Genomic DNA, 23,857 nt, shown 5'->3' with positions numbered 1-23,857 from the left:
AACTGTACAAATAGGGTTTAGCTCGGACCGCAAAAGTTAATCCCATCCCCTGTTTACTTCCAACTCTTCTTCCTGCTCCAGAGAACAAGGGCTGGACCTTTTACTTCTAATGAATCCTCCCATCCAGCTAGAATACTCAACACAAGCTGTCTGTGACAGGACACTCACTTGTAAAGCCAATGTTAGTGATAAAGGGAAGTCAGCTGTGCCCAGCCCACATTTTCTCAAAAGGAGACCCATTCTTCTGTGAAGTCTATGAAGGACATTTTTTTGGGAAGAAACTAAACCACTCAAGGCATTGGCCAGATAGGGGCTGAGGATTACAGAAGGTTATAAAGGTCGCCATGGGAAGCTTAGAAGCCACTTATTCAAGTTCAAAGGTAGATCAGGGGGAAAACTTAAATGGCTCAAAAGAGGTGCCTGAAATGCCTTAAAGATCCTGTCATTTTGACTTTGGATCTCCAGGTTCTGCTTTACCGATTCTCTCATACCTGCCCTGCTTGACTGCTGAAGTACAGCGGATCAAGCACACTTACGTCAACATCTGGCATCCAAAGCAACATCAGAGACAGAGAGCATAAAGGGAAAGGCAATTGCTCCAGGTCCTTCCCACACCAGCGTTAACAGTCTAAGCCCAGTTTAAGAAGTATGACCCTTACAAGCCTTTTCAGATGGCCTTCCCTCCTTCCTGCTCCATCTTTTGCCAATCTGCAGAGTTCATCCCACTGCCTCATTCTCCTAGCCTTTCAGTGCTGTCATCAAAGGGACCCCTCTCTGTTGTCCAATGCAACTGGAGCCAGGGGGAATTTCTGGTTCCAATGCAAGAACCACTCCAAATCACTTGCTTAGTAACAGGAAGCCCCCATCAGTCTCTTTCCCGAGAAGCCCGAGAAAGAAAGGAGGTCCTGTTTACAGCCAGCACTTTAACTGCCCTCAGAAAGAGTAGTGCTATGAGGCAGGTTAGAGGCCTGAGGGCCAGGGAAAGGGCATCGTGTAAATACAAAGCCTCCTTTCTTAGGGAGCTCTCTCTCGTTCTTAGCTCGGTTCAATTCTCTCAAGTCAATTCAGGCTACCCTTACTTAAGTGGTCCTAGATAACAGAGTGCTAGAATTAGGTGATACTACCAGAGGGGAATGAGGTAGGAGAAAAACATTGGTCACAGACGTCCCAGGATTGGCAGGGGTCAGGTGGGGGTGGAAACAGGCAGACTAAACATGGCACAGGGGCCCACCCTCTCACTGGACAGATACCGATGCCATTCACCAGGAGGAAAAACACAAAAGAAGGGGACCAAATACCCAATGGGGAAAATATCAGTCTGCATGTAAATACTCTGGGCAGCTACAGGGCTTCACAGGAAAAGGAGCAAAGTGCTCCATTTCCAAAAAGAAGAAGGAATGGAGTAACCCACTTTCAGAGACCAGAGGCCCTTGTTCCGTATCTAGGCCTTCCCTCTTACCTAGGTCCCCTGCCCTAGGCTTCCAGAGCAGTAACTAAAGTGTGTTGTTTTTCTGGGCTCTAGCTAGTTAGCCTCACAGCTTCCGAGCCAATGCAAATTCCGCACCTCAGAACAATCCCACTGGGTCTGGACTAGCTGGGAACAGAAAAGTGGTCCCTCTAACCACAGTTGTGAAATAAACCATGGGGGAAAAAAATAAAGAATGCTTTTTCTTGACTATTGCAGTTGTTTCTAGCTTATTCATTATGGTGATTTTATTTTTTCAATGTTTCTAAACATTAATAGTAGATAGATAAGGAAAGAACAATGCCTGCTCTAAAGCCCAAGGTAGCCACATGGCAGCCTTCAGGACAATGGGACTGTCTGGCTAATTCTCAGCCAGTGCCCAGCTACATGGGTGGCACTGCAGATGGTCTCTGCCCGGCCCTTCAAGCCAATCCTGTACATCTGGGCCATTTGCTCAGCTGGATTTGATCCCAAGGGGAAATGAAAATTGCACTTATCCTCTGGCTCTCTGGTGGCTCCCTGGCTTAGCTGCTATTTAGGATTATCTAGAGACCCCTGAGACAGAGATAGGGGAGTGGGGTGAAACAGCTTATTTGAAACTGTTTTTTAATATATTCAGAGAAATCAAGACGTCATTTGGCCATTAAGTGTGCTTTGTTTCTGTTTCCCTACCCTCCCAGGATTGCCTCCCCTTACTCCATGCTCCCCAGCTGTGGATCCTACTCAAAGCACTTCCCTTCTCATTCTGCCTTAATCCAGGGCTCAGGCAAATAGGATATGATCAAACCTCACTTGGGCAGCAATACTGGAAACTGATGTACATTTTAAGCCAAAAGGGTTGAAACTAAGTAGCATGATGAGGGTGGCTGCTGTGGATTAACCTACTAGTGCTGCCTCTTCCCTAAGCTTACACATCTTGTTTCTATAGTCAGCACTCAGCAGCTGTTATTAAAACATCAGTTTTCCCCAGTGAGGCCTGGTCTGTTTGCTGCTTTGCTGAAATGGTAGCTTTACAGAGACTGAGGGGTCAGGTTATTCTCAACCTGATTCCAGTTTCTTTGGACTCTACTCTCAAGACAAGGTCAGAACAGATTAATCCTTAACCCAGGTGATAAACTCCTTAAAAGAAAATACTAGACTTGAAAAAGAGAAACACAAGAATTAAGGTCCTGATTTTTAAGGGGAGCCCTCATGGGCTGACCAAAGTAATAGTACTATAAACCAAGCTTGCTGCTGGGACAGTGATTTCCCTTGTCATACCTCAGATGACCCAGGACACGAGCATGAGAAGTCCCACATCCTCCTCCAGCTGGAGCTAAGGAACAAGAAGGGGCTGGGCTGTTTCACTCTACATAGGTCCATATTCTGGTATCTTTGCCTCCAAATTCAGGCTGGAAAAAGAGTCACCATCTCCAAAAGGCGCTAGAAATCAGGGAACTAAGTCTTACTGATGGATTTCCCAAATGTATCCACACTACCATGGCCCCTTCCTCCTCTAATGCTTCCTGGGATCACACCAGGATGCAGCTGATAATTAAGAACAAAATCCAAAGGCTGAAGGCGAAATGATTTCTTTGGATTTACATTCACCTATGAAATACAAATATTGGTTCAGTGAGTCCGTGTATGCGTAAAGACCCTCTTAAATGACACCACTTTTATAAACACTAATTCTTTTTCCCAAGTCTGGATTTCCTATAAGTCACATCACTCACAATGAAGGTAACTTCCACTTCTGCCCTCTGAAGGCTGGTCTACTTCCATCCTGAACCAGGAGAAATACACAGAACCCACCACATTTGTCCAATACCTGATAGTGTTTTATTTCAAACTCTGATCCTGCCCCGTAATTAGAAAGTTCTGCCAGTTTGCTCCTGACAGTTCTTGCTGCCGGAAAAGCTGGTATCAGATGTTCTCTGAAACATACCATTTTTCATCTGGAGTCAGAAGCTAGATATAAGATTAAAAAAAGAAGTAGGTCCACTGCTGTGCACAGGGCCAACCCACTAGGGCCCGACCATCAGCAGTGCTTACTGAGGATGAGACTGCAGGGCAAGAGACAACAAAGGCAGCTCTTCCTACAGCGTGAAGAGAATGGACGACTTCACAGCTCCCAGACTTCCAGGCTTCACAGCGTCCAGCCACATCACCACCCACGCTTCACCCGAGGAGTTGCTTTTGCCATCACGCTAGCTGAGGCTTATGGGCCTCTCCTTGTGGCTCTTCATACTCTTCCCAAGGTTTCAGCTGGGGGCCAGGGATCATCACCGTCTGAAAGAGCAGGATACTGAGTTACCTACTATCCAAGTCCACGGCTTACCTAAGAGATTCATGCCCGCCTCCACGCCCACCTCTGTGCCCACCGCCAACAAGAGGACTCCTCTTCCTGGTGGTGCATCACCCTCTCTGTCCACTAGGTGGAGCCCAACAGGAGTGGCTTAGGATGCCATGTCTTAAACCATGCAAGCTGCTTTACCTTAAGGATAGGCTGCTTAGGGGGCGCCCATGGGGGAATGATCTTGCCATGCATTCTCCAGCTCCCGTAGGGATTCACCAGATGCTTTTCAAAGACAACATACTCCAGGACATCCCTGGGCACATCTTCCTGTCCGTACATCAACCGGCCAAACCGATCATAGATGGCCAGAGTCTGCAAGGATGAAAGCACATTCAGTCGGTTAGTCCTCAGAGTTGTTTAATTCTGAATCTAGACTAACAGATCAACCACGGACACTTTACTCTCAGAGGGTTTTTGACTGGGGGACGGGGTGGTGGAAGGAGGTGGGAGGGAGCCCAGGAAGGGTGGGGAAGAATATCCCCACACCTGTTTTAGTACAGCTAACATCCAGCAGTGGGAAGGGTGCAGTGACAAGGTAAGAAAGACCATGGTGAACCCTTCCTTAGAGCTCACAGTCCCGGGCAGCTGTACCCAGAACTCAGAGGTAGGTGCCCAACCTCAGAGTGAAGAAAGCTGGGAGGAAAGCAGACTGGTGCCTCTACCTGCTGCGTGTGCATGCGGACGGTGACCTGGCCATACGCGTTGCCCTGGTTCAGCAGACTTGAACAGCGAACCTGCACCACCTGGGGTGGCTCTAAAGACTCTACAAAGTTCCAGCGGACGGTCTTGTATTTGATGTCCCAGACCATGTCCTGAGGGCAGAGGAGAATAGTTCAACTGGATTTTCCCCTCCCTGTAGGGAAGTTGGTGCTTATTTCCATGCTTGCTCTTCCTGCAATACCACAGTCAGCATGCAACGCTTCCCATCAAATGCTCTCTGGTGCTTATTTTCTCTCACCTTAAGCTGCTGCTCAAGCTCACCTCACAGCAACTCTCTTTCCATTTCTAAATCACAACTCAAGACCCACCTACCTCCTTGAGGACCCTTCTCCAAATCAATGAAGACCACACTCCAAACTGCCAGCTTACCTAATATACCATTATCCCTCCTACACACTTTCATAATCTGCTCATTACTGCATGCATTTCTGTTGACTGGACATGTTTGTTTTTTTCCTCTCACCTTTTGGCAATGAAAGGTGGGATTTTATAGGAATTTTATAGCCTTTTATAAAGGCTAACCTGCTAAGACTGGGATAGCTATACTTGTCCCTGGGGAGATGAAGCAAAACGGATAGAAACTGAAGTTCTTATTCTTGAACCTCTAACTGAACCACAAAGTCCTCATTGTTAGGGGTCTCCCAGAGTACCTAGCACCCCTGTTATCACACAATGTAAGCCTCATGAACACTGGTTAAATCCTTTATTGTACTATAGGTATGTGCAGGGCTGGCCTAATGTGACCACACCCTCACCTCAGGATCTGTGGTCTCAGCACTGCTTGCTGAGAGACTTCCTCTTTCTTCAACTGCATGGCCTTTACCAGAGTCCATATCAAGTCATTATCATTCAGCCAAAAATAATGGAACTTCAGCTTTGCCTTAAACTTCCTGTGCTCTCAAAACTGATCCTTAAGAAAATCAGAGGTGATATCTAGAATCTGTCTACTCAGGGGTCCCACAGTTCTAAGGAAGATAAGAACCTACCGGAAAACAGTTTTCAGTTACCAAGGTATGAAGCCGGTCATGGTCTGAGCTAAAAAAGAAAGAGATATATATCACTGACTCCTGCTTTTATGATACTGTGTATGAAAGCTGAAAATGGCCCTGAAAATGGAAAACAACTCCCTTCATTTTTATAGACATTTTCTGCACACCTACTATAAGCCAGATAATATACTAAGTCCTAGTCCTAGTCCAAAGATGAAGAACAACATGATTTGCCAGAAAACCGTGAGATCTAAGAGCAGTGTAAAGTTATGTTTGAATCTCAGGAGCAGAAAGAAATTTCTCTGAAATTACTATACCTCCTTGAGATGGGCAAGAAACCCTCACTGGGATGTGGGGACTGATTTTTTTGTTCTAAGCTGGAACAAAATCCAACACAAATAACAATCAAAAGCTCAATTTATCTCCTCTTACCATGGACACATCATCAATACCAACTGCTTAGCCTTATTTCTTACACATTCATCTTTGAACCTAGCCAAAAGATAACCATCTGTTTTTTCTGGTCTTTTCTACACAAAACTGCCCCCCGCCCCATCTTTGTTGCTGCCAGAGTGACCTAGTTATGCTGATTCTATGCAGTAACAGTAAGAAAATAGTTTGAAAACCCCTGCTCCTGTACATGTAAGATTTTAGGAGGGTTCCTAACTGAAGGGCTTCAAATAAACCTAAGACCACAGATTAGTTTCCTTCAGATATACATTCATGACTTCCCCCCACAATTTAATACTTTCTGAGCAGTTTAAGTCTTCGCCCTTTGAAAAATTGTGTCTCTAATCCCAGAGTGGGTAATGGGTTAGTTCTGTCTATCTGCTTCCCTTCCACTTCTATTCTAAATACAAAAGATTCCGAGTCATTTCCCCCACTGTAGCTCTAGACTAGACTAGACTGAGGTGTGGTGACAGCTACCACAACCACCACGCCTGCCACCTCACCTCAGAATAAATTCTTCCTCGTCACTGTCCTGGCCTAGAAATCTTCAGTAGAAATAAATTCCCCATTTTATGAGTTCACTCAGTATTTTGCAATAGAACTTACCCTGAAAAATAAAAGGAGGACATCTGCTTTGGGCAACATAATGGACCGAGCTTATGTGAAACTGCTCCCACTTATAAACATCCAGAAAGGTTGGAGAGAATATAATACATACAAACACACACACATTTAAAAATCTCTAGCCTAGTTCACAAGAAAGGAAGGTAAGTCCTTAGATGCCAGAAAGGAAGAGGGAATTAAAAGCAGAATGGAAAGAATACAACCTGATACCACAACAGCACAGAGATGACTTAGGGATCTAGAAATAGGATCTGATGGCTAGAGCTTGACTTTTCCTAAAACCTTGGATGCTGGAAGGACAGGGAGTTGGAACTGAGATCCCTGCATAAAGCTATGACCCTCAAAAAGAGTCCTGTACCTGCAGGAAAGGGAAACTAGACAATAGCCCACCGACCTAGATATAAAATTTCCCTCACTCTAGGGCTTGGAGCGGGGGGTGGATCTAAAAAACAAATATAAAAAACTCCCACAAAAAATTAAAGCCCTAAGTCCACATTATACCCAGAGGTGGACACAGAATTTATAGTATCTGTATGATGTAAGAATTCCTAAGCTAAGAAATTAACATAAAAACTGATACCTGGGCTTCCCTGGTGGTGCAGTGGTTGAGAGTCCGCCTGCCGATGCAGGGGACATGGGTTCGTGCCCCAGTCCGGGAGGATCCCAACATGCCGTGGAGTGGCTGGGCCCGTGAGCCATGGCCACTGAGCCTGCGCGTCCGGAGCTTGTGCTCCACAGCGGGAGAGGCCGCAACAGTGAGAGGCCCGCGTACCGCACACACACACAAAAAAAACTGACACCTGGCCAATGATATCCCTAGAGCATCTGGCAGAAACACCCCAAAAACCTCTCTGGGATCATATTCATAACTTAGGTTGTCTGGAATTCCCTCAGAAGAAAAACCCTCCATTGCAGATGAGCTCACAATGAAACATTACAAAACATCTGGAAGCTAGAAAAATCAACAGACACAGACATCAAGCAAAATGACAGAGGAGGAAGCACTAGGGTTGGGTCCCTCCATTGAAACAACTGATAAATTAGAAAAAATAACGAGAACCACAATTTCAGAACTCTGGATGTTGACTGGACACCTATAACAACTAGGGAAGTGCTTGACGAAGGGAGAAGCCAGTGATCTTGAATTTAAGAACATGTGCAAACCACCTACCCTCCTCTTTCCCTCAGCCCTGCCATGACTGGTGGGGATAGTAGCCTGTGTTCCTGGAGTGGATGGCTGGCGCAAGGGCAGGCAGTAGAGACCCCTCCCTCCAAAAATTTGAGTTGCACATTTTGGTCAGGCTGGTGGATTGCAGAGAGACCAGAGCAAATGATGTCATGGTTTCAGCCCTGCTGGCTGCAGCAGCTTTTCCCACCAACAGATTTAAAGGGATAAAGGACCAAGAACACCTGTTTTGTTTTTATTCAGCCAGACAATTTAGGAAATCTTTGTCAGGTCACTGGCTGATTGCAGAGATAATGGAACAGAAACTTCAATGACTACCCACAACAAAGAATACACACTTAGCAATACTAGTTTGGAAAAGTCACAAATGGATGGCAGTGGCACTGATGAGCAAATTCAGCAATTCCTGAGAAGCAGAGGAATCTGATTTCCAGAGTTACCACATAATAATACTCAGAATGTCCAGTTCTCAACAAAAAAATTACAAAGTATACAAAGGAACACGAAAGTATGGCCCATCCACAGGAAAAAAATTTTTGACAGAAACCATCCCTGAGAAAGCCCAGACACTGGAATTATTAGCCAAAGACGTTAAATCAACTATTCTACTTATGTTCACTGAGATAAAGGTAACCATGGACAAAGAACTAAAGGAAATCAGAAAACAATGTATGAAATAAGAACATCAATAGATCTACCAGAGGGCAGACAGCAGAAGCAAGAAGAACTACAGTCCTGCAGCCTGTGGAACAAAAACCACATTCACAGAAAGATAGACAAGATGAAAAGGCAGAGGGCTATGTACCAGATGAAGGAACAAGATAAAACCCCAGAAAAACAACTAAATGAAGTGGAGATAGGCAACCTTCCAGAAAAAGAATTCAGAATAACGATAGTGAAGATGATCCAGGACCTCGGAAAAAGAATGGAGGCAAAGATCGAGAAGATGCAAGAAATGTTTAATAAAGACCTAGAACAAATAAAGAACAGAGATGAACAATACAATAACTGAAATGAAAAATACACTAGAAGGAATCAATAGCAGAATAACTGAGGCAGAAGAACAGATAAGTGACCTGGAAGACAGAATGGTGGAATTCACTGCTGCGGAACAGAATATAGAAAAAAGAATGAAAAGAAATGAAGACAGCCTAAGAGACCTGTGGGACAACATTAAACACAACAACATTCACATTACAGGGGTCCCAGAAGGAGAAGAGACAGAGAAAGGACCCAAGAAAATATTTGAAGAGAGTATAGTTGAAAACTTTCCTAACATGGAAAAGGAAATAGCCACCCAAGTCCAGGAAGCACAGCGAGTCCCATACAGGATAAACCCAAGTAGAAACACGCTGAGACACACAGTAATCAAATTGGCAAAAATTAAAGACAAAGAAAAATTATTGAAAGCAGCGAGGGAAAAACGACAAATAACATACAAGGGAACTCCCATAAGGTTAACAGCTGATTTCTCAGCAGAAACTCTACAAGCCAGAAGGGAGTAGCATGACATATTTAAAGTGATGAAAGGGAAGAACCTACAACCAAGATTATTTGACCCGGCAAGGATCTCATTCAGATTTGACAAAGAAATCAACAGCTTTACAGACAAGCAAAAGCTAAGAGAATTTAGCACCACCAAACCAGCTCTACAACAAATGCTAAAGGAACTTCTCTAAGTGGGAAACAAAAGAGAAGAAAAGGACCTACAAAACCAAACCCAAAACAATTAAGAAAATGGTAATAGGAACATACATATTGATAATTACCTGAAATGTGACTGGATTAAATGCTCCAGCCAAAAGACAAAGGCTTGCTGAATGGATATAAAAACAAGACCCATATATATGCTGTATACAAGAGGCCCACTTCAGACCTAGGGACACATACAGCCTGAAAGTGAGGGGATGGAAAAAGATATTCCATGCAAATGGAAATCAAAAGAAAGCTGGAGTAGCAATACTCATATCAGATAAAATAGACTTTAAAGTAAAGAATGTTACAAGAGACAAGGAAGGACACTACATAATGATCAAGGGATCAATCCAAGAAGAAGATACAACAATTATAAATATATATGCACCCAACATAGGCGCACCTCATTACATAAGGCAACTGCTAACAGCTATAAAAGAGGAAATCAACAGTAACACAGTAATAGTGGGGGACTTTTAACACCTCATTTACACCAATGGACAGATCATCCAGACAGAAAATTAATAAGGAAACACAAGCTTTAAATGACACAATAGACCAGATAGATTCAATTGATATTTATAGGACATCCCATCCAAAAACAGCAGGTTACACTTTCTTCTCAACTGTGCACGGAACATTCTCCAGGGTGATCACATCTTGGGTCACAAATCAAGCCTCAGTAAATTTAAGAAAACTGAAATCATATCAAGCATCTTTTCTGACCACACCACTATGAGATTAGAAATCAATTACAGGGAAAAAAACGTAAAAAACACAAACACATGGAGGTTAAACAATACGTGACTAAATAACCAAGAAATCACTGAGGAAATCAAAGAGGAAATCAAAAAATACCTAGAGACAAATGACAGTGAAAACACAATGATCCAAAACCTGTGGGATGCAGCAAAAGCAGTTCTAAGAGGGAAGTTTACAGCGATACAAGCCTACCTCAAGAAACAAGAAAAATCTGAAATAAACAATCTAACCTTACACCTAAAGGAACTAGAGAAAGAAGAACAAACAAAACCCAAAGTTATCTGAAGGAAAGAAATCATAAAGAACAGAGCAGAAATAAATGAAACAGAAACAAAGAAAACAATAGCAAAGATCAATAAAACTAAAAGCTGGTTCTTTGAGAAGATAAACAAAATTGATAAACCATTAGCCAGACTCATCAAGAAAAAGAGGGAGAAGACTCAAATCAATAAAATTAGACATGAAAAAGGAGAAGTTACAACAGACACCACAGAAATACAAAGCATCCTAAGAGACTACTACAAGCAACTCTATGCCAATAAAATGGACAACCTGGAAGAAACGGAAATGGACAAATTCTTAGAAAGGTATAACCTTCCAAGACTGAACCAGGAAGAAATCAAAATATGAACAGACCAATCACAAGTAATGAAATTGAAACTGTGATTAAAAATCTTCCAACAAACCAAAGTCCAGGACCAGATGGCTTCACAGGTGAATTCTATCAAACATTTAGAGAAGAGCTAACACCCATCCTTCTCAAACTCTTCCAAAAATTGCAGAGGAAGGAACACTCCCGAACTCATTCTATGAGGCCACCATCACCCTGATACCAAAACCAGACAAAGATACTACAAAAAAAGAAAATTACAGACCAATATCACTGACGAATATAGATGCAAATATCCTCAACAAAATACTAGCAAACAGAATCCAACAACACATTAAAAGGATCATACACCATGATCAAGTGGGATTTATCCCAGGGATGCAAGGATTCTTCAATATATGCAAATCAATCAATGTGATAAACCGTATTAACAAATTGAAGAATAAAAACCATATGATCATCTCAATAGATGCAGAAAAAGCTTTTGACAAAATTCAACACCCAGTTGTGATAAAAACTCTCCAGAAAGTGGGTATAGAGGGAACCTACCTCAACATAATAAAAGCCATATACGAAAACCCACAGCAAACATCATTCTCAATGGTGAAAAACTGAAAGCATTTCCTCTAAGATCAGGAACAAGACAAGGATGTCCACTTTCACCACTATTATTCAACATAGTTTTGGAAGTCTTAGCCACAGCAATCAGAGAAACAGAAGAAATAAAAGGAATACAAATTGGAAAAGAAGAAGTAAAACTGTCACTGTTTGCAGATGATGTGATACTATACATAGAGAATCCTAAAGATGTGACCAGAAAACTACTAGAGCTAATCAATGAATTTGGTAAAGTTGCAGGATACAAAATTAATGCACAGAAATCTCTTGCATTCCTATACACTAACGATGAAAAAATCTGAAAGAGAAATTAAGGAAACACTCCCATTTACCATTGCAACAAAAAGAACAAAATACTTAGGAGTAAACCTACCTAGGGAGACAAAAGACCTGTATGCAGAAAATTATAAGGCCCTGATGACTCCCTGACCTCAGATTATACTACAAAGCTACAGTAATCAAGACAATATGGTACTGGCATAAAAACAGAGATACAGAACAATGGAACAGGATAGAAAGCCCAGAGATAAACCCATGCACCTATGGTCAACTAATCTACGAAAAAGGAGGCAAGGATATACAATGGAGAAAAGACAGTCTCTTCAATAAGTGGTGCTGGGAAAACTGGACAGCTATATGTAAAAGAATGATATTAGAACACTCCCTAACACCATACACAAAAATAAACTCAAAGTGGATTAAAGATCTAAATGTAAGACTGGACACTATAAAACTCTTAGAGGAAAACACAGGCAGAACACTCCATGACATAAATCACAGCAAGATCCTTTCTGACCCACCTCCTAGAGAAATGGAAATAAAAACAAAAATAAACAAATGGGACTTAAAGAAACTTAAAGCTTCTGCAGAGCAAAGGAAACCATAAACAAGACGATAAGACAACCCTCAGAATGGGAGAATATATTTGCAAATGAAGCAACTGACAAAGGATTAATCTCCAAAATTTACAAGCAGCTCATGCAGCTCAATATCAAAAAAACAAACAACCCAATCCAAAAACGGGCAGAAGACCTAGAGACATTTCTCCAAAGAAGACATACAGATGGCCAAGGAGCACATGAAAAGCTGCTCAACATCACTAATTATTAGAGAAATGCAAATCAAAACGACAATGAGGTATCACCTCACACCAGTTAGAATGGGCATCATCAGAAAATCTACAAACAACAAATGCTGGAGAGGGTGTGGAGAAAAGGGAACCCTCTTGCACTGTTGGTGGGAATGTAAATTGATATAGCCACTATGGAGAACAGTATGGAGGTTCCTTAAAAAACTAAAAATAGAATACCATATGACCCAGCAATCCCACTACTGGGCACATACCCAGAGAAAACCATAATTCAAAAAGACACATGCACCCCAATGTTCATTGCAGCACTATTTACAATAGCCAGGTCGTGGAAGCAACCTAAATGCCCAACGACAGACGAATGGATAAAGAAGATGTGGTACATATATACAATGGAGTATTAGCCATAAAAAGGAACAAAATCAGGTCATTTGTAGAGACGTGGATGAATGTAGAGACTGTCATACAGAGTGAAGTCAGAAAGAGAAAAACAAATATCATATATTAACGCATATATGTGGAACCTAGAAAAATGGTACAGATAACTGGTTTGCAAGGCAGAAATTGAGACACAGACGTATAGAACAAACGTATGGACACCAAGGGGGGAAAGTGGCGTGGTGGGGAGGGTGGTAGTGTGATGAACTGGGAGATTGGGATTGACATATAGACACTAATATGTATAAAATGAATAACTAATAAGAACCTGCTGTATAAAAGAATAAAATTCAAAAATTCAAAAAAAAAAAAGAACATCAATAAAGAGACAGAAATTATGAAAAGGAACCAAACAAATTCTGGAGTTGCAGAGTACAGTGACTGAAATTAAAAATTCACTACTGGGGTTGAACAGCAGATCTGAGCAGCCAGAAAAGGATCAGCTAATTTGAGGATATGACAACTGAAATTATCCAGTCTAAGGAGCAAAAAGAAGAAAGAATAAAGAAAAATGAGCAGAGCCTGATGGACCTGTGGGACACCATCAAGTGCACCAACACACATATCATAGAATCCCAGAGGAGAAGAAAGAGGTGGCAGAAAAAAACATTTGATGAAATAATGGCTGAAGGGACTTCCCTGGTTGTCCGATGGTTAAGACTCCACTCTTCCGGGTTTCCCTGGTGGTGCAGTGGTTAAGAATCTGCCTGCCAATGCAAGGGACACGGGTTCGAGCCCTGGCCTGGGAAGATCCCACATGCTGCGGAGCAACTAAGCCCGTGTGCCACAACTACTGAGCCTGAGCTCTAGAGCCCACAAGCCATAACTACTGAGCCCACGTGCCACAACTACTGAAGCTCGCATGCCTAGAACCTGTGCTCCTCAACAAGAGAAGCCACGACAATGAGAAGCCCACACACCGCAACGAACGGTAGCCCCCGCTCACCGCAACTAGAGAAAGCCTGCACACAGCAACGAAGACCCAACTCAACCAAAAATTAAAATTAATTAATTAATTAATTAAATTAAAAAGAGGAAGAAAGAAAGAATGGCTGAGGGCTTCTCTAGTGGCACAGTGGTTGAGAATCCGCCTGCCAATGCAGGGGACATGAGTTCAAGCCCTGGTCCGGGAAGATCTCACATGCCGTGGAGCAACTAAGCCCATGTGTCACAACTAGAGCCTGTGCTCTAGGGCCCATGAGCCACAACTACTGAGCCCGCGTGCCACAACTACTGAAGCCCACACGCCTAGAGTCTGTGCTCCACGAGAGGAGCCACCACAATGAGAAGCCCACACACTGCAATGAAGAGTAGCCCCCGCTAGTCGCAACTAGAGAAAGCCCACACGCAGCAACGAAGCCCTAACAGAGCCAAAAATAAATAAATTAAATTTAAAAATGTATTAAAAAAAGAAAGAATGGCTGAAAACATCCCAATTTTGATAAAAGACTTGAATATTCACATCTAAGAAGCTCAACAAACTCCAAGCAGAATGAACTCAAAGAAATCCAGACTGAGACAAAGAGAAAATCTTAAAAGCAGCAAAAGAGAAATGACTCATCACATACAAGGGATCCTCAAAAAGATTATAGTTGATTTCTTATCAGAAGCAATGGAGACCAAAAGACAGTGGGATGATGTACTTAAAGTCCTAAAAGAAAAACTATTGGGACTTCCCTGGTAGCGCAGTGGTTAAGAATCCACCTGCCAATGCAGGGGACACTGGTTCAAGCCCTGGGCTGGGAAGATCCCACATGCCGCAGAGCAACTAAGCCCATGTGCCACAACTACTGAGCCTGTGCTCTAGAGCCTGCGAGCCACAACTTCTGAGCCCGCGTGCCACAACTACTTAAGCCCACAAGCCTAGAGCCCGTGCTCCACAACAAGAGAAGCCACTGCGATGAGGAGTCTGCGCACTACAACGAAGAGTAGCCACCGCTCGCTACAACTAGAGAAAGCCCGCGCGCAGCAATGAAGACCCAGTGTAGCTAAAAAATAAGTAAATAAATAAATTTATTTTTAAAAAAATGCTGACAGAAGCTACCAACCAACCTAGAATTCTCTACCCAAAGAAAGCATCCTTTAAAAATGAAGTGGGGGGGCTTCCCTGGTGGCGCAGTGGTTGAGAGTCCGCCTGCCAATGCAGGGGACACGGGTTCGTGCCCCAGTCCGGGAAGATCCCACATGCCGCGGAGCGGCTGGGCCCGTGAGCCATGGCCGCTAAGCCTGCACGTCGGGAGCCTGTGCTCCGCAACGGGAGAGGCCACAACAGTGAGAGGCGTACCGCAAAAAAAAAAAAAAAAAAAATGAAGTGGGGGAGGGACTTCCCTGGTGGTCCAGTGGTTAAGAATCTGCCTTCCAATGCAGGGGATGTGGGTTTGATTCCCGGTGGGGGAACTAACATCCCACATGCCGCGGGGCAACTAAACCCTTGTGTCGCAACTACTGAGCATGTGAGTCACAACTAGAGAAGCCTGCACACTGCAACAAAAGATCCCGCGTGCCACAATGAAGATCCCGCATGCCTCAACTAAGACCCAATGCAGCCAAAAATAAAGTAAATATTTTAAATAAATAAACAAAAATGAAGTGGGGGGACTTCCCTGGTGGTCCAGTGTTTAAGACTCCATGCTCCCAACGCAGGGAGCCCAGGTTCAATCCCTGGTCAGATCCCTCATGCTGCAACTAAATATCCCACTCAGATGTAGAGAACAAATGTATGGACACCAAGGGAGGAAAGTGGCGGGGGTGGTGGTGGCGGTAGTGGGATGAATTGGGAGATTGGGATTGACATATATATACCAATATGTATAAAACAGATAACTAATAAGAACCTGCTGTATAAAAAAATAAATAAAACTCAAAAATTCAAAAAAAAATAAAAAAATAAAGATCCCACGTGTAGCGACGAAGATCCTGCATGCTGCAACTAAGATCCAGAGCGGCCAAATAAATAAATAAATAAATATTAAAAAAAAAAAAAAAAAAGAAGTGGTGAATTCCCTGGCAGTCCAGTGGTTAAGACTCCATGCTTCCACTGCAGGGGGCGTGGGTTTGATCCCTGGTCATGCCACATGGCGTGATCAAAATAATGTATGTATTGAATATTTCAAAAAAATGAAGTGGAGGAAAAAAACAAAAATAAAAAATGCAAGTGAAATAACAACAAGGTAGAACTAAAAAAACTAAATAACAATAACACAGGAGATGTATGAGGCAGTGACTGAAATTCAAGTGTTTGAAGCTTCTTGTGATATTGTCAACAATACATGCTAAATATTTTAACAATAACTATTTTAAGAACAGAAGTAGGATGTAATAGTTCCAAACAAATGGAAGGAATAAAAAAGTTAGAAGGAAATTATATCAATACCACAAATGAAAGGAAAAAAAGAAACAAAAATCATGGTAACTAGAATGCAAAAAATAATGTGGTAGGAAAAAAATATCAATTATTAAAAAAACTACATTGAACAATAGAGCAGGTTTCAAAAAAATACATCATTCATGTAAATTTTCACAACACATTAAACAATACTGTATGTTGTTTATACACATGTACATGTGGTGCAAGTATAAAAATGTGCATGAGAATAATAGGGAAGATAGTGGTTCTTTCTAGGAAGGAAAAGAATGGGGAGATGGGGCTTTAGCTGTATCTATAATGCTTTATCCCTGTCCCTTCCCCCAATTAGGCATTCAGAAGCAAATATGGCAAAATGTAAACATCTATTACCTTGCAAGGTATTTTTTTATATGTTTGAAATATTTCACAATTAAAAACTTTTTTTAAACAAATAAAAGTAAAAAGAAATAATTAAGGGATTTGAGAGTATAGGTTTGGGATCCTACCTGAAGCCCAGCCACAGCAAGCTATAGTTCAAAGAATGTTGGCAACAGTCCAAGGACTAGTACTTCAGATTATTCCAGGCCCCTCGTGTTGATTTTTCATCTACCTAGCAGCCCTGACTTTTCTCCCCTGGTTGAATCAAGAAAAAGTTGGAAATTTTTAAAAGAAACTTATTCAAAATAATTAAGGAAAGGAAAGGAAATGTACATATACAAGACAAACACACAAAAAGGGTCAGGATGAATTAGGGATCAGGCGGGTGAAAATAGCGGCCGTTCAGCAGAGTCTCAACACTTGCCAGTGGAGCTGAGCCAGACCAAATGGTGAAAACTCCCAGAAGCAGTGAGAGGAGTCAAGGACAGCTCCAGGCTCCAATTATTTCCCACAGAGGAACATCTCCCACTCTAGAACTCTTACCTGAAGAAAAAAAACACACCTGTGCCTAGAATAATAGCTGCTGAGAACATAATGGGTATAAGACAGGGAGTTCACGTACTTGTTTAGACACAGGTGAGCTTCAATGAAGATATCCTGGGCTTTTTCAGGGAAGTCCTTTATTCTAAAATTAGGATCACTTTCTCTTATCCTCCGGATTCTGTAAAATTAAGCATGAGAATCATTTCTAAAGAAGACTTCACACAATTTCCATAACTTACAGCTTACTTTACGTCCATTAATGTCTGTCCATTTATTCAATAATTGTTTTTTGAATGTGCCAAGTCCTGTAAATTCAACCTTCTAACTCGCACTTAAATCAATCATTCTAAAGAAAGGCCAAAGCTGGGACTTCCTGGTGGTGTAGTGGTTAAGAATCCACCTGCCGGGCTTCCCTGGTGGCACAGTGGTTGAGAGTCCACCTGCCGATGCAGGGGACACGGATTCGTGCCCCAGTCTGGGAGGATCCCACATGCCGCGGAGCAGCTGGGCCCGTGAGCCACGGTCGCTAAGTCTGCGCGTCCAGAGCCTCTGCTCCGCAACGGGAGAGGCCACAACAGTGACAGGCCCGTGTACCGCAAAAAAAAAAAAAAAAGAATCCACCTGCCGATGCAGGGGACACAGGTTTGATCCCTGGTCTGGGAAGATCCCACATGCCACGGAACAACTAAGCCCATGCGCCACAACTACTGAGCCTGCGCGCCACAACTACTGAAGCCCGCGTGCCCTAGGGCCCACGCGCCACAACCACCGAAGCCCGCGTACTGTAGGGCCCAAGTGCCGCAACTACTGGGCCCAAGTGCCGCAACTACTTAGCCCAAATGCTGCAACTACTGAAGCCCACGCGCCTAGAGCCCATGCTTCACAACAAGAGAAGCCACCCCAATGAGAAGCCCACACACCACAACGAAGAGTAGCCCCCACTCACGGCAACTAGAGAAAGCCAGCGTGCAGCAACAAAGACGCAATGCAGCCAAATATTAAAATTTAAATTTAAAAAAATAAATAAAAACAAAAAATAAAGACCAAAGCTTCTCATAGTGAAATTTCAGAATTTTGGCTTCGAAGAAAACATCCTATAAGCACTAAGAAAGAAAAAACAGGTTTCATACAGAGGCTCAAGAGTCAGAAAGACATTGGGCTTCTAACTAGCAACATTAGAAGTTAGAAAGACGGGACTTCCCTGGTGGTCCAGTGGTTAAAACTCTGTGCTCCCAATGCGGGGGGCCCGGGTTCGATCTCTGGTTGGGGAACTAGATCCCGCATGCCGCAACTAAGAGCCTGTATGCTGCAAATAAAAGAGCCCACATGCCGCAACTAAAGATCCTGCATGCTGCAACAAAGATCCCTCGTGCTGCAACTAATACCCGGCACAGCCAAATAAACAAATAAATAAAAAAAAAAAAAAAAAAAAAAACGGGACTTCCCTAGTGGCACAGTGGTTAAGAATCCGCCTGCCAATGCAGGGGACACGGGTTCGAGCCCTGGTCCGGGAAGATCCCACATGCCACAGAGCAGCTAAGCCCATGGGCCACAACTACTGAGCCTGCGCTCTAGAGCCCAGGAGCCACAACTACTGAAGCCTGCGTGCCTAGAGCCCATGGTCTGCAACAAGAGAAGCCATGGCAATGAGGAGCCCGCGCCCTGCAACAAAGAGTAGCCCCCGCTCTCTGCAACTGAAGACCCAACGCAGCCAAAAATAAATAAATAAATAAACTTTAAAAAAAAAAAAAAAAAAAACGAAGTTAGAAAGACAATGGAGCAGTGCTTTTAATTGAGAAAAAAATGACTCCCAGCCCAGAATTCTATACCTGGGAAAATTATAAATGAAGTGGGAGACTAAAAAAAAGACTTTTCCTTAGCCTTGCAAGATCTCATTTATCTACCATCCACACTCTCTCAGGAAGCTGCTGGGGAATGTGTGCCACCAAAATAACTGATGAACCATGAAAGAGAGAGAGGTAAAATCCACAAAACAGGGAATACATATAAGAGCAAGGCAAAAGGAGTATCAGGATGATGATAAAAGTAGATCCCACGATGTACAGTGAGCCAAAAGAGTGACCAATCCAGACTGAAATAGGTAAGAAGGCTCTAGGAGGGCTTCCTTCTTGAAGATGGGATTGATAAAATACTTAATGTTTTCTATGTACTGAGAGAAAATTAACACAACCAGGGGTTCCATAAGCAAATGAGAAAAAAAGACACTTGACACCAGAAAAAAAAACTATTATGCAGGAAAGGAAATGTAATAATAATGTACTGCATGACTCTGCTGTCAATAGCATTTTCGTAGTTATAATGTAAACAGGGAATTCTGATCTAATCAAAGTGTTACTATAACTACATTAAGGGGATGGGGGACACCATAACCCAGTGGAAATTATCCCAGGAATGTAGGATTGGTTTAACACTAAAAAAATCAATTAATACAATATACCATATCAATAGAATAAAGGACAAATATCACATGATCATCTCAACAATGAGAAAAACCATTTGATAAAATCCACTCCTTTGCACTTTTCACCTCAGAGCCTTGCTTGTACTGTTTTGTCTCCCTAGAATGTTATTCCTCACTATACCCCTCTATTCAGCTAACTCCAAGCAACCCTTTAGGTCTCAGCTTTAAATGTCATTTCCTTAGGGAAGCTTACCTTTAACTCCCAGACCAAGTTATCTTTCCCTGCCATATGTTCCCACAGCACTCATACTTCACCATATCTGTAATTATTTGTGTACAATCAGTATTTAATAACTGGTTTCTTCCCCTAGATAATAACTCCATAATAAAACCACCTGTGTTCTGTTCATCATCATCATGAACCCTTCCACCAAACAGCTCTCAGGCCAGGAGAGAAATACGTGAGAGGAAATCATCACAATATAGAGTTATCAGAAGTAGTAAGAATATGTATACAGTTACAATTATAACAAAGGCAGCTCCAAAAAGAGTCAGAGAATGCTTAAAAGCAGACAGAGATTAAAAGCAGACCTAGAGATTATCATACTTAGCGAAGTAAGTCAGAAAGAGAAAGACAAATACCATATGATATCACTTATATGTGGAATCTAAAATACAACTCAGGGATTTCCCTGGCGGTCCAGTGGTTAAGACTTTGCACTCCCACTGCAGGGGGCGCAGGTTTGATCCCTGGTCAGCAAACTCAGATCCCACATGCCGCGCGGTGTAGCCAAAAAAAAAAGAAAAAAAAAACACACACAAGTGAACATATCTATGAAAGAGAAACAGACTCACAGACATAGAGAACAGACTCATGGTTGACAAAGGGGGTGGGGGAGGGAAGGATTGGGAGTTTCATTATTAAAAAAAAAAAAAAAAAAAAAAAAAAAAGCGGGACTTCCCTGGTGGCGCAGTGGTTAACAATCCACCTGCCAATGCAGGGGACACGGGTTCGAGCCCTGGTCCGGGAAGATCCCACATGCCATGGAGCAACTAAGCCCGTGCGCCGCAACTACTGAGCCCACGTGCCACAACTACTGAAGTCCGCACGCCTAGAGCCCATGCTCCGCAACAAGAGAAGCAACCACAATGAGAAGCCCCCGCACCGCAACGAAGAGTAGCCCCTGCTCACCGCAACTAGAGAAAGCCCGCGCACAGCAACAAAGACCCCAAACAGCCAAAAATAAAAATTAATTAATTTTTTTAAAAAAAAGCAGACACAATGCTTGAGAGAAAAAGACATTTTTCAGGCAAAGGAAAGGATGTGCAAAGAGACACAGCATAACATTTGTCAAGGAACTGGCAATTAGTTTGGAAAGGTTAAATTTTAGGATGAGAAAAATGGAATAAGGCGATGATGGTGGAGAGGAAGGCAAGAGCCAAATTATAAAAAGCCCTGAATTCCACTGAAGAAATCTGGATTTTATTCTTCAGATAACAGGGAGCCACAAAGGAGTCTGAGACAGAAGAGTTGATGTGGCAAGATCTGTATTTAGAGAAATAGGTTATGGCAACATGAAGAATTAACACTGACTCAGTACACTTGTGCAGAGAAATCTATATATGACCCTAAGAACCTATCATTTAGATACAGTTAGAGCTAGAGTGACAGATACTGAAAGTCTCTTTAAGAAGAAAGTTTCGGGGGCTGCCCTGGTGGCGCAGTGGTTGAGAATCCGCCTGCCGATGCGGGGGACACGGGTTCGTGCCCCGGTCCGGGAAGATCCCACATGCCGCGGAGCGGCTGGGCCCGTGAGCCATGGCCGCTGAGCCTGAGCGTCCGGAGCCTGTGCTCCGCAAAGGGAGAGGCCGCAGCGGTGAGAGGCCCGCGTACAGCAAAAAAAAAAAAAAAGAAAGAAAAGAAAGTTTTGGTTCTGCTCCTTAACTAAAGCCCAGTTAGCTCCCTAGAACACGTCTGTCTTTTTAAGCCTTTTTGGCTTTTCTTCCTCTCTTAAGTTTAAACTCTACGGTATTTCTCATAAAAATATGCTCTCTCTTATTATTACTTTAAATTTTAAAATATGTGATCAAGAAAGTGTCCTACAAACTTCAATGTGAACTTCCTAAATGATGTGACAAAAACGAACAATCAAGGCTGAGATCCTACGATTCAGAATGCCCATATTATACATTAGCTCTATTACAGAGAAAGAATATATTGTCAAGTTATCAAGGGAGCTACGGCCAACGCAATTAACCCAAGATGGCCTCTCTGGATTAAGCAGCAACAAGAAATTTTTATTCTAATACTGACTCCCAGCTGTCTCAGACACCTACGATAATCGTGATGCCACATTCTTCTTCAATCGCTCAGCTCTCTGTGCCAGTCCTTCCTTAGAAAGAGACGACACTCGGGCATCACCCTCAGGAGGAACATAGGCGTCAAAGATACCAGCTGTAAAGAGAGAGGAGAAAACGAAAAAAGCATTGAAAGATTGAGAAAAAGTCATCCTGAGGTCATACAAAATTGGGAAGGCTCCTGGATACAAAATAGACTAACAAAATAGACTTCCATGTAAAGGGAATCGTGTTGCGTTAGAAAAAGAAGAATAAGATCATTTCAGTCTTCTCTTAGAGCCTCAGCTTCTTCTTGTACAAAATGGAGAAATTTTACCCTGGTCTTCTAGGAATAGTGTGAAAACAAGATCAAAGATGACCTCGTGAAATATAACATATACAAATTATTGAGACTGAACCGATTTTGTAGTTAATTAAATGCTATCATTCATACTCCAAATCATTCCACTTTCCAAGAAGATCTCTGACAGAAGGGGATTGGGTCAGGGTCTCAGAAATACCATGTCTCACCTGTACAGGCCAGATGTATGGGACGCTCCAAATGTTCTGGAGGAATGACCAGTCCTGCTTTCCGGGCGTATTCTACGAACTCCTTTTCTGATTTATATTTGGGTTGATAAGTGGGGGGTGTGAAACGTTTTTTAGTTCTCACTGGAAATACTGCTGTGGACTGAGTCACCAGGACTGGCTGGAGGATGGCAGAAAAAGGTTAGGTAACCTGGAAAAAAATCAATCTTGTACAAACTGTAAGCAAAGATAGAATGGGCACATCCAAAGACTAACCTAGGAACAATTACAAAGCCACATATCACGGGGGGAAATGCACAACTATCTTAACAATTATGGGTGTCTCTTACTAAAAGCCAGTAAGCAACTTTTACTAACACCATTCAACGTTTACTAAAGGCTTTCCTTTATTTAGTACTTTCCATAGTATTGGACTGTGCCAACTCCTAGAGATGCAGAGTTGATGAAAGCAAGGCTTCTGCTTTCAAAGAACGCTCAGTCTGACGGGGAACTTAAATACCAACCCAATACTGAAATGAGCAGAAGAAAAGTCCTTTTCGTGGCATCTCCTCTACATTTACTCAGATTCCATTCTGCTCATTCTATTGGGAGCCTCAATGTAAACTTTATTCTGTCGTTCTAGCTCCCAACTGATCAATAAGCTCTTCAAAGGCCAGGTCTCTTTCCTCTCTGACCATGAGGTTTGTTCAGGCAGGTACGAGATTCCCTTCTTTACAGCTACTGTTCAATTAAGGACATTTATAAAAATCAACGGGAAGCGAACCCACCTTCCAACCATTACTTCTTCCCCTTTAACACCCCCAGGCCAGTCAGACCCAGACCAAACCGGAGAAACTTAATCCCCGAGAACTTGCCCGCTCTCATGGCCCTACCGAGGCTCTCCCCACTCAGCCACAAAGTTAAGTAGTTATGTCTCATCTACCTCAACTCTTCCCTAGCCTAGGTACGACCTGTAACGTCCAAGTTCACCAAGGACAACTGCAAAGCGAGTATTTCCCACCACTCTGTTCCCCTCCAGCCCCTAGACTCCTATCTACCGCGTCCCTACCCACCTGCCGAGACCACCATCCTAAAGCCCTGGATAAGCAAGACAAACCCCGCGGCACGGGGACTGCCATTTTGCTCACGCAAAGGCAGCCGGGATGGAGACAGTAAAAAGCCTGGGGCCGGAAAGGAGGTGCATAGGGCGGAGCTAGCTCGGGAGTGGAATTTTCCAGGGCACGCGCCCGCCGCCGAAGTGTGAGCGGCGCGAACGCGCACGTACGCGTCCGCCGGGGGGTGGGGGGTGGGAGTTGGG

General features: G+C 43.0%; 1 protein-coding gene across 2 annotated transcripts; it reads right to left on the bottom strand.

Annotated features, from left to right (window-relative positions):
* Positions 1-3,263: 3,263 nt before the first annotated feature.
* Positions 3,264-23,693, bottom strand: MRPL45 (mitochondrial ribosomal protein L45; the record flags this gene model as incomplete). 2 transcript variants are annotated; one of them, XM_079725975.1, is made up of 8 exons in its annotated part: positions 3,264-3,736; positions 3,942-4,115; positions 4,466-4,615; positions 5,510-5,558; positions 17,332-17,430; positions 22,012-22,129; positions 22,543-22,720; positions 23,613-23,693. In XM_079725975.1, 8 exons carry the CDS (start codon positions 23,676-23,678, stop codon positions 3,650-3,652), a joined length of 921 nt encoding a protein of 306 aa, XP_079582101.1. In that variant the 3' UTR covers positions 3,264-3,649. The 2 variants fall into 2 exon arrangements, with proteins under 2 accessions (XP_079582101.1, XP_079582102.1); XM_079725976.1 differs by lacking the exon at positions 4,466-4,615 and having other exon boundaries at positions 23,613-23,678.
* Between the last annotated feature and the right edge of the window lie 164 nt (positions 23,694-23,857).

Source organism: Hyperoodon ampullatus, assembly GCF_949752795.1.
Source record: "Hyperoodon ampullatus genome assembly, chromosome: 19".
In the NCBI taxonomy this organism is placed as follows: domain Eukaryota; kingdom Metazoa; phylum Chordata; class Mammalia; order Artiodactyla; family Ziphiidae; genus Hyperoodon; species Hyperoodon ampullatus.
Note: the sequence above shows the minus strand (reverse complement) of the source record. Positions and strands in the feature narration are given on the sequence as shown.